The sequence below is a fragment of the Corvus brachyrhynchos genome, unplaced genomic scaffold (genome assembly GCF_000691975.1).
Source record: "Corvus brachyrhynchos isolate BGI_N302 unplaced genomic scaffold, ASM69197v1 scaffold65, whole genome shotgun sequence".
In the NCBI taxonomy this organism is placed as follows: domain Eukaryota; kingdom Metazoa; phylum Chordata; class Aves; order Passeriformes; family Corvidae; genus Corvus; species Corvus brachyrhynchos.
Window position 1 is genome coordinate 52,962 of NW_008238365.1, and position 10,392 is coordinate 63,353.

The 10,392-nt window shown below is 56.5% G+C and overlaps 1 protein-coding gene across 3 annotated transcripts in view; it reads left to right on the forward strand.

The window, feature by feature from the left end:
- The first annotated feature begins 2,423 nt into the window (after positions 1-2,423).
- The window catches only part of ASAP3 (ArfGAP with SH3 domain, ankyrin repeat and PH domain 3), a 13,706-nt gene continuing 5,737 nt past the window's right edge, over positions 2,424-10,392 (forward strand). For 2 of the 3 annotated variants that reach the window (XM_017736221.1, XM_017736222.1), the window contains exons 1-11: positions 2,424-2,547; positions 3,104-3,249; positions 4,766-4,840; positions 5,125-5,174; positions 5,432-5,558; positions 7,575-7,660; positions 8,444-8,519; positions 8,650-8,736; positions 8,996-9,105; positions 9,355-9,424; positions 10,008-10,095. In XM_017736221.1, the coding sequence (XP_017591710.1) occupies positions 2,439-2,547; positions 3,104-3,249; positions 4,766-4,840; positions 5,125-5,174; positions 5,432-5,558; positions 7,575-7,660; positions 8,444-8,519; positions 8,650-8,736; positions 8,996-9,105; positions 9,355-9,424; positions 10,008-10,095 (1,024 nt within the window). In that variant the 5' untranslated portion in view covers positions 2,424-2,438. Of the gene's footprint in view, positions 2,548-3,103; positions 3,250-4,765; positions 4,841-5,124; positions 5,175-5,431; positions 5,559-7,555; positions 7,661-8,443; positions 8,520-8,649; positions 8,737-8,995; positions 9,106-9,354; positions 9,425-10,007; positions 10,096-10,392 lie in introns of those variants that run through there. The other variant, XM_017736223.1, reaches the window with a different exon arrangement.

Below are 10,392 nucleotides of genomic sequence, written 5' to 3' on the forward strand. Positions count from 1 at the left end.
TTGGCGAGCAGGAGGGAGCGAAGGATGCCGGTCGTACTAGCAGCAGTCAGTGACTGCTGGGTGGGAAGGGATGACTGTATCTCATCAGGACCCTGGGACAGAGCATGGCCACACGCACCCAAGGTGGGAGCAGGTCCCAAATTGGGGGCAGGAGCGAGCAGGGAGAGGACTGGAGATTGCTGCTCAACATTGAGGAGACATCCTGATGTTGGCCGGAGCTACTGTGTGCCTCAGTTTACCTCCTGAGATTAAAGAGGGCTCTCCCCTCCCACGGGGTTTGTGTGACTTCAGAATCCTTGGGGCTGCTGTGGAGACAGAACCTGAGGTCTCTGGAGTGGGCTTGGAAGGTCAAATCCAGCCCTTGGTGGTTGATGCTGGGTGCTGTTGGAGGAGAGGGGGAGTGCATGATCCTCACATGTCAGAGGGGACTGGGCACCTCTGGGCTGGGGAAGGGTGACGTGGCAGAGGCTGCCGGCAGATGAGCTCCCAGGTCACCCTGTCACCAGGGCAGTGCCACATCTTGCTCCTGGCCTGGCAGCTTGGCACCCCGGCTCTGGCATCCATGGTGGCTCCTTTGCTGGATAGCACAGCTGGCAGCGGCGGGGAAGGTAGAAGAATGGCCTCCATTGAGCATCCTGCCTGGGGTCCCCAGGCTGCGAGTCTGGCTAGCTGTGGTGCAGGTGTGCATTCATCCCTTCCTCCGTCCCATGGGGAATTCCTCCTGCTCCTGTCTCTGTTGTGCTCAGCTGCCCCCTGACCAGAAGCCCTTGAGCTGGGCCTGGGGGATGATGGGTGCCACCGGGGGCTCCAGACATCTCTGCCCTTCTGCTGCTGAGCAGCCAAGGCTCCTGTTCCCGGCAGCCGGCCTGGTACATCGGGGACGCAGCTGCAGGCAGCACTGGACAGTGATTCTCTCTGCATTTACCACCCACATACTTGTCTCTGCTTGCCCTGTGCCCACTGGTCGACTCGTGGACCCCTTCCTGAAAGCCCTTGTGCCCTTCCCTGGATCATCCCTGCTCTGTACCAGCCCTGCGTTCTGCATCCTGCAGCTGTGAGCTGGCACCAGGATGAGCTGCTCTGTCCTGGGCACTTGAAGGAGTTTCTTCCCACACTTGACCAGTGATGCTTTCAAAGCATCTTGTGCTGCCTCAGTTTCCCCTTCCCAAGATTCTGCCAGGGTTGCAAGCCTGGAGCATCCAGACATCCAGCCCTGGCTTCCCCCAGAGGCAGGGAATATCTCTGCTCTGGAGAGTTTGGTGCACCTGGATTTGACACAGAGAAGGGCCGTGGGGGGCTTTGGTGCACCCCTACGTTCTCCCCACCGTAGATGCATTGCAAGACTCCCCTGAGCAGGGGGTTTGGCTCCCACCTCAGCCCCAGTCCCCTCCCAGCCAGCTCATCCTGGCAGCATCCCATCCCACGAGGAGAGCAGTGCTGAAGCCAGGCTGACCCTGCTGTCAGGAAATCAGCCTTGACATAAGCCTGAAAACCTTCGACAGAGCTCAAGCAGAGAGAGAGTCTCTTTATTGTAATTCCTCCGAGGTTTCATCCCTGCCCTTTTTTGCTGTTCACGCCCTCTAAATATTTCCAGCCTGTTATCATGGCTCTGGTACCTGCAGCCAAGCCACCCTTAACCCTTTCCTGATGCTGGGGCTGGTGTGTGCTCAGATCCTCGGGCTGGGAGCACCCCAGCCCCCTGCCCTTGGGTTGAGTGGGGCTGAGTTTGTCGTAGTGCTTGGGTGGGGTAGAATTTGTCGTGATGCTCAGTGGGCAAATCAGGGCTGTACAGGTAGGAAGAGATGGGGGGATGGGAAGAGCTCTAAACCAGAGCAGGATGTGGCCCATGGGGCTGCAGGGAGGCTCATGGTGTTGGGGACCATGGGTAAGACCCTGCATGAGCTGGGGGGGCTTTGAAAGCCACATTCCTCCTTGTGGGATTGTTGTGGTTTAGCACACAACCGGCACAAGGGTTTATGGGATTTAGGTCCCCATCAGCAGGAGGTGGGTCCTATCTTTGGCTCTGTGGGGAGCTGGGCACCCTCACACATCACGCCTGGTTCTGAGCCATGGGGATGGGCTGATGTGCTACGTGATGCTTCAACCCCTCCCTTGTTGAAAGTCCCTGCAAGAGCCAGCGAGGCATTTTCTGTGGTTAATAGAAGCTGCTGGGATCCAAAGAGCCTCTCACCTCCTGCTACTGTCTTGCTCAAACCCTCCTCCCTGGGGCCAGCCAAAGTCCTGCCTGGCAGCAAAGCCACGGGGACCACAGTCCTGGCAGGGGACCGGCTGGACGCTGTGGCTCCAGCATCCCCAGGATGCCTGCAGCTCCTTTCCCAGGCCTGGGAGCTTGGATGCTGCCCCACACATCTGCACAGCAGAGCTGCAGCCTTTCCAAGGGCCAGCTGGGCTGGGGGAGTGGCAGCCGTGCTTGGCTAATGAGCTCCATTTGTTTTCTCTCTTTGCTTTTGCAGAGCCTGGATGGGGACCAAGCTGTGCTCCAGAGGATCAGGAAATATGTGAAAGCTATTCACATCTCTGGGCTCAGTGAGTTGGGCTTTGGGAGGTGATGGGCATTCGCAGAGCATGGGGCTGGGGGGGTTGTGATGGTCCCATCTTCCACCAACAATGGTCACACGGGTAGCAGGGTGGCCATGGGTGCTGGTGAGCCTGGGGCTGCTTGCTACTTGGGTGCTACCAGCCAGCCAGCTGGGCAACATGCTAAGGTGCCAAAAATTGTCTTAAAATGATATAAAAAGGGAAATGGAGAGCCTTAGGAAGGTTGTTTTGGACATTCCAGTGCTGTCCTGCCACAGGATCAGCCCAGCTTTGCTACAGAGGGATGGGGAGGTGGGCGCTGGCTGCTGATGGGACCTCATGATGTGACCTAGCAATGTACTTAGATGCCAAAAACTGTCTGAAATATATATAAAAAAGAAAATCGAGAACCTTAGGGAGGTTGTTTTGGGACACTGCTGCTGTCCTGCATCAGGATCAGCCCAGCTCTGTTACAAAGGGATGGAGAGATGGTGGGAGCTCACGGTGTGACCATGATGTGTCATGGCCATGACCCCGTGTCCCTCTCCGGTGTGTCCCCATACAGGCCACGTGGAGAACGAGGAGCAGTATAGCGAGGCCCTGGAGAACTTTGGCAACAACCACCTCTCCCAGAACAACCATGAGCTCTCCACCGGCTTCCTAAACCTGGCTGTCTTCACCCGCGAGGTCACTGCACTCTTCAAGAACCTGGTATGCTGTCCCAAATCTACTTGGATTTGGAATCCCCCACCAACCAGTGCAGCTCTCCTCCTTCCAGTTTAGCTGCCCTCCATCACATGCAGCAATTCCTACCTCCCACCCTGGGCTCAGAGACACATTCCCAGTGCTCTCAGACCATCTGATACCCCCGTTACTAGATTTATAGCTTGCTCCCGGCTCCCTGAGGCCATTGACACTGGGATCTGATGGGAAGCTGGGGCTGCTATTTTCATTTTTTCCCTTTTTTCTCGCTTTCTGTTTTTTTCTCACATCAATTGCATCTCTGATCTCGCTTGCCAAGAGTAAATCAAAGCCACGCTGGGCTGCACAGTGGGGCCATGGGGAGCAGGCAGAGGCAGCTGTGAGCCGAGCCACGAATGGCTCAGATGGAAAACTCAGCTCATGAATGGAGCTGGGTCCATGCATGCCCAGCAGCAAGTCCCTGGGCGGTCCCATGTGGCCCCCTCTTTGTTCACTTTCAAATCCCCCTCTCCAAAGGGTGTTTTTGGCCCCTGTCTCTGCTTAAGGAGGAAATTGATTTCTGCTGCCCTTCCCCCAGCAAGAATTTCAGATTTTTGGCGTCTTCCTCTTCCAGTTACCCCAATCTGGGCCTCCCTGCTCCTCCCCTTCCCCATCCTGGCTGTCATAGCCTGCTGGACTCCCGTGCTCCAGTAGGGCTCTGCAGAACTGTCCTGATGGAGGAGTTGGACAGCTCTGAGGGTCCCCACCTCCTGCCCCCCATGCTGCTGAGTGAGGTTCTGTGCCAAGACCCTCAACCAGATCCAAAAAGCTGTTTTTCCCCTCCTAGAGTCTCCCTGGTGCTCTCCCGTTATCCCTGGTTTGGGGGTGGTCCTGTGCCCTGGGGCTGGGTTTCTTTCCAGGTGCTGCGGAGGACTAAAACCCTTTAAAAGAAATCTGGGTGCACTGGGGAGGTCCCATGGGGGTGCTGGAGCTGTTCTCACAGCTCTAAAATGGGGTGCTGCTCCATGGGGTGCATGGAGGGATGCCAGGACAGCAGTGGCCTCCCATGTCCCCACCTCATGGACCCCTGCCCAACACTGGTAGGGATGGTGGTGGCTGCGTTGCTGTCCCCAAACCCCAGCAAAGGGAGACATTTTGGGAAGCCCCTTTTGGGAAGCCCCTTTGACATGGGTGAGCTCTTTGTATCACAGGACCGTGGAGGGGCTGGTCGTGTCGCTGGGTGCTGGGGACAGGGGTGGGGATAGGGACGAAGTGCCAATGGAGGGAGATAGCTTTGGTTTTGGCAGCTGTAGCGCTGATGTGGTTTGTGGGAAGGGCCACATTTGTCAGACATCTTGCAGCCAGCTCCAACAAGCCGCAGCCTGCCCTCTGCCAGGAGCCTGGATTCAGCCCTACTTCCAGCCTCTTTAACCCTTCCTGGGGCAGTGATAGAGTTGGGGGGAGGTCCCTGGCACTGAGAAGGACCTGGAGCTCCAGCTTCCTGACTTCCCCCACCATGGGGTGACCCTATCTCTACCTTCTACAGGTGCAGAACCTGAATAACATCGTGTCCTTCCCCCTGGACAGCCTGTTGAAGGGGCAGCTGAAGGATGGCCGCCTGGTGAGTCCTGTTCCCAGGGTCACTCATTTGGCAACGTTCTGCAGCGAGACCCCTGGTATGTACTCAGCTCATGCCTGTGGCCAGGAGAAGGAAGGAGCCAGTACCAGGGGCTGGAAGGAAGCAGTGAGGGTTGGGAGTGACAGAAATAAGGGGTGAAGACCTGGTAGGGACACCCCTCATCCCCAAGGGGTGCAGCAATGCAGAGCAAGACTCTCGGCCCCTTCTGTGCCACTGGCTCTTTCGCTTTCCCTGACAGCTGCCACCCCCTCTTTCCTTTGCCACAGGATTCAAAGAAGCAGATTGAAAAGGCCTGGAAGGATTATGAGACCAAAGTGTAAGGAACATGCTGCCTCTGGCAAAATCTACTTAATTCCACTCTGCACAAAGGTGTTTTGTCCCCGGGGTGGAGCTGGGCACTGATGGTGCCAGTTTGTCATGGGGCGGGTTCTGGTCCAGCTTTTCCCAAAGGGGAAAGGGAGAGGGGCTGGAGAGGGCCTGCAGATGTTTTTCCTGATCCCATCCCCACCGTAGCCTCCCACATGGGATACCCCTCAGAGCAAGGTCCCAACCCGCTGCCATCCCATTCCACAGGGGGAAGATGGAGAAGGAGAAGGAGCGAGCCCGCTTGGCTGGGGTCGTCCAGGCCGAGCCAGCAGCCACGGAGGTGGCCGAGGACATGCAGAAGGAGCGGCGGCTCTTCCAGCTCCACATGTGCGAGGTGAGGGCTGTGCCAGGGGGATCGGGGACTGTTCCCCCCCGGAACTGAGTCCCAGGGGGACATGGGGGACCGCTCTGCTGAAAGTTGTGTAGGGGCATCGGAGCCTGTCCCCATATTCAACACCGAAGCAGCCCCACCTGTGTGCTGTGGAGGACCCTTGCCTGTCCCCATCCCATTGTGTCCCTGCATGGTCCCAGCTCAGGGATCCCCATCCCATCCCCATATTGCGGGCCCTGTGGGATGCGGCTCCAAATGACACCCATGGTGCCCCACGATGGTGGCCTGGGGGTTCCTTCCATGTGCCCCCAGCCCCGCTCCTACCCCTTCCTTGGGTGGCGTTTGGGTAAAAAGTGAGCTTTTTGGCTAACATCCCTGAGGCTGGCTTTGTGGTTTTCCCCCATCCTCAAAACTGCTCCTGGCTTTGGTGAGGGGGTCACGAGTCACCCCAGATCCTTGGCAGTTCTGGGTCCTTGCAGTCCATGCTCAGGAGGTGACGTGGGAATAAGCGAAGGACGGAGACTCAATTTCAGAGCCCTACAGCAAGGAGGAGCCCAGCTGTCCTGGCTCCAGACACTCAGCAGCCTCATACACCTCAAGGGTGACAGAGCAGGGAACAAGTCCATAGTGGGTTGTTGCAGAGGTCTCCCATGTTCCCTACGGCCAGATCCCGGTGCTGCCCCATGCCCGCCCAGCAAAGAACAGGGGTTCTGGGGAGGAGGCTGCGCCTGCCTCAGAGCTGGGAGCCAGCCAGATGAGTCACTCCCTTGAATAGCTCCACAGCACATGGAGAGGTGGGAGCTGGAGCAGGGCATGTGTGCCCGTGTTTCTGCATGCATGAGAGCTGCTGCTGACCCTGGAAACGGGGGGGACAGTCCTTCTGGGGAGCTGGGGGCCATGTGATGCACATGAGTTTCTAGGAAAGTGGGTTTTGCTGCTTCCTGGGCTGGGAGCAGGGTCCTGTTGGACCCCATTGGGTGGTTGGGTCTCCCCATCGTGGGCCATCTCACACCCTCAGGGCTATGGGAGCAGTTGGACATGGGCCATGGGGTGCTGGGAGCATCCCTTTGTTCATGGGTCCCAGCCAGCACTGGCTGGGGCTCCCTCCTGCCACTGTCACTGTGGGATGTGGGTGGCAGGCCAGGGACATCCCATGCGAGCCAGGCACAGGTGGCCTTTTCTAGGTGGGACATGGTTCAGGGGTACAGTCGTGCTCCCTGACATTGGCTTGGCATCTCCAGCTTGCACGGAGCAGTTTAACAACCCTCCCCAGCCCACTGACCCCTCAGGGTGTCCAGAGTGCCTGGGGCATGGGAAGACTCCATTCCAGGAGCTCTGTCCCACCCTGGAAAGCCCCCAGAGCTCAGGGCTGCTTCCCCCCTTCCCTCACTCCCCACTCAATACCATTCCAGCAGCTGGAGAGGAGCTTGCAGGGGAAAAACTATTCCCCTCCTTATTTTGCTTAGGGTGAGCGAGGCTCTGTGTCTATCCTTCCCTGCCTGCCGCTGATGGATGGGTTTGATGCATAAAGCTGAAATTCCCCATCCCACGGGGCATCTCAGCAGACCTCCGGTGCTGGTGTGCTGCAGGTGCTCACTTCTTAGAATCTGGTTTTTTGGGAATAAAAGGGCCATCTCTTAAAAAACATTTGGCCTTTTTTGTTGTGCTTTTTTTTTCCTTCACAAGCTGCCTTGGAGTTTCGGTTATTTATTAACTCCAGAAGTAATGAGCAGCAGGAGGAGCATGCTTGGCTGGAAATCCTGGAGGCCTGCCTCAGTCCTTGAACTTTCCAGGTCTTGGAGGACTTCCAGAGCCAGGTTTTTTGAGGGTGGTCCCCAGCGAGCTGCCTTCAGATCCAACATCATGACTCGACTTCTTGAAACCCAGCCAGTGTTTTAACCTTCCTCCCCGTGCTGGGAAAGGAAGCAAGCACTGGGCAGGCTTTTGCTCTTTCCTCTGGGATATTTTCAATTGGTCCTTGTCTCTTGTCACCTAACCAGGTGTCTTCTCCCCCTCCAGTACCTGCTAAAAGCCAGCGAGTCTCAGATGAAGCAGGGACCAGATGTCCTGCAGAGCCTCATCAAGTTTTTCCACGCTCAGCACAAGTAGGTGCCACCTTGGTCAAGATGGTTCATCCCTGGGGCTGGTTGTCACCCGTGGGTGACACGAGGGTCTGGGGTCTTCTACTCTCATCCCAGATCCATGAAGCTGTTGATGGAGATACTGGGCAGAGCCCATCACTTTCCAGTTTTCTCTGGGGAGTTGAAATGTGCTTTGTTGGCTAGAGGAGCTGTAAATGTGTCCATGGGGCTAGGGGAGGGACACTGGCTTGAGATATATCTGATGATTTGGTTTCTGGATAGATTTCCAGGGATGAGCTCAGCTGAGCAGCTCTGGCATTAGCCATGGGGCTCGTAACAAGGGTGTTTGGAGTGAGGATCACCATCCCCTTGTCTTTCCCGTTGCTCCGTGAGGCTGGAATAGCAGTGTGTGGGAGTCATCATCTCCTCCAGCTCTCAAGTGGGGAAACGGAGGCAGGTTGAGACAGTCACTCTGGTTAAAAGCATGTCTTTGACTGGGCCTGTGACCCAGGGACCCCCCAGATTGCAGCTTTTGGCAGCACTGCTCCCCAGTGAGTTGAGCTGGGATTGAACAAGAGGCCAATCCTGCATCCCAAACTCCCCAAATACTTGGGGTATCCAGACCCCATGGGCTGGGCTTGGCCTTTGCTGCACTCTCTCCAGATCCCCGTAGCCAGGGAGCCACAAAGCAAGTGCAGCTTTCCAGGGAGGGGATCGCCATGATCTCCTGCCACATTTTCTCTAAAACCCCTCTTTTTTCCTCCATCCTCCCCATCTGCATCTTAATCACCCTCAACAAACACCCAGTTTCTTCCAAGACGGCTGGAAGGCTGCCCAGAACCTCTACCCCTTCATTGAGAAGCTCGCTGTGTCCCTCCACGCGGTAAGGCCTTCACACTGCCATCCAATGCCCCTCAGACATGTCTCCCAGGGTGCCACCCCCCTGTCCCCGTGCCAGCCCCTGAGAACACCTGCGCTCAGCGCAGCAGTGAGGGCAGCTGCTCCCTTTCCAGCTCCACCAAGCACAGGAGGAGGAAGTGAAGCAGCTCACGCAGACCCGTGACTCCCTCCGCAACCTCCTACAGCTGGAGAACAAGGAGGTGAGACCCCCAGGATGGGCAGGGTAGAGCTGAGAAGGAGCATTGGGGGGGTCCCCTAGGGTTAGTTCGGGGATGGGGAGCAGAAGGGAGAGGATAGCTGTGTTAACCTCTCCAGGGACCTGGTGACGTTTGGATGCTGTGAGGGCATGGCGGTGTCTGGCATCCTGCCAGGCACACGGCACCCACATAAGGACAAGGTCGCTTGGGGCACCAACCGCCTCTGTGCCTCTCACTTTGCTTTTTAATTGTCTTTTTTCAGGAAAACTTGAGCAGGAAGAACTCTGGTAGTGGCTACAGTATCCACCAGCACCAAGGCAACAAGCAGTACGGGACGGAGAAGTCAGGATTCCTGTACAAGAAGAGCGATGGGTGAGGATGAGAGTTATGCTGGAGAGCTCCCGGCTTCAACCCAATGTTGTTAATGCTCACGGGAGGCCCCAGAGCTGGAATCCAGCTCACAGGACATTTAGTGTTCTGTCAGTTAGAGAAAGCAAAACCCCATGAGGGGTGAGCAGAACACCATGAGGCCTCTGCTGAGGGCTGCCATGGCTGGTTTGGGATGTGGATGTGGGTGATGGCAGCTGTGCAATCCTCACTCCTCCTCTTCCTCCTTCTCAGGATTCGCAAAGTGTGGCAGAAGAGGAAGTGTGGTGTGAAGTATGGCTGCCTGACCATCTCCCACAGCACGGTGGGGACCGTGGGGGCTGCAGCCCTGACCTTTCTTTGTGCACCCTTTGGGACTTGGTGTCCATTGGATTTCAGGTTTAGTTTTGCCCAAAGTGGTCACAAATCTGCCTGGCTTAAAATTCAATACAGGATGGAACTGGATGGTCTAAAGAAGGCCCCCCATGTCTGACAGGGGTCCAAAGGAGGTCCCCCATGTCTGATAGGGGTCCATGGGAGAGGACGGTGGGCTTGGTTGGGGCAGTGAGATGGATGATGAGGGTCCAGACAAGCCCAAAGGGGATGGGGCTGGTTGGGAGGAGAGGGATGCCCCCTGGTGTTGGAGGCTGGAAACTGCAGCAGGAACAGAGGGACATCTTGGATCCATGTTCTCCTGCAAAGTGTTCCTGTTCTTCTAAAATGGGTCAGACAGGGTCCTGTGGGAAGAGATGGGATGTCTCAATCGTTACAGGGTCTGATTTGCATGGTTATCCCAAGAGAAACCATCTGTGGTGGTGGTTGTACCGCCACAGTTTCCATTGGAGAGGGTGATGCCCATCCCATCCCTTCCTGGTCCTTTAACCCACGTCGGTCCTCTCACCCTGCAGATAAACCGTCCCCCTGTGAAGCTGAACCTTCTCACCTGCCAGGTGCGGCCCCATGCCGAGGAGAAGAAATGCTTTGACCTGGTGACACGTGAGTGCCTGCGGCGAGGTGCTGTGGCTGGGGTGAGGTGTTTGACCTGGAGGTGGAGGCTGTGGTGGGACCTCTCCCTTTTTGGAGTGGGTTTTCCCTCTGAAACACTTTGGCACCCTCTTGAAATGCTTTTAATCTGCTTCTGGGTGTCTTCCTGGCTGTCTTTGCAGATGAAGGACTGATCTCTCCAAGGAGATCTAGAAAGCTGAGACAAAAAGAGGGTGTGACAAGGCTCAGGTGATGGAAGAGTGATGCGCAGTGATTTAACTTGGAATTAAGCAGCTCCTTTGAAGATAT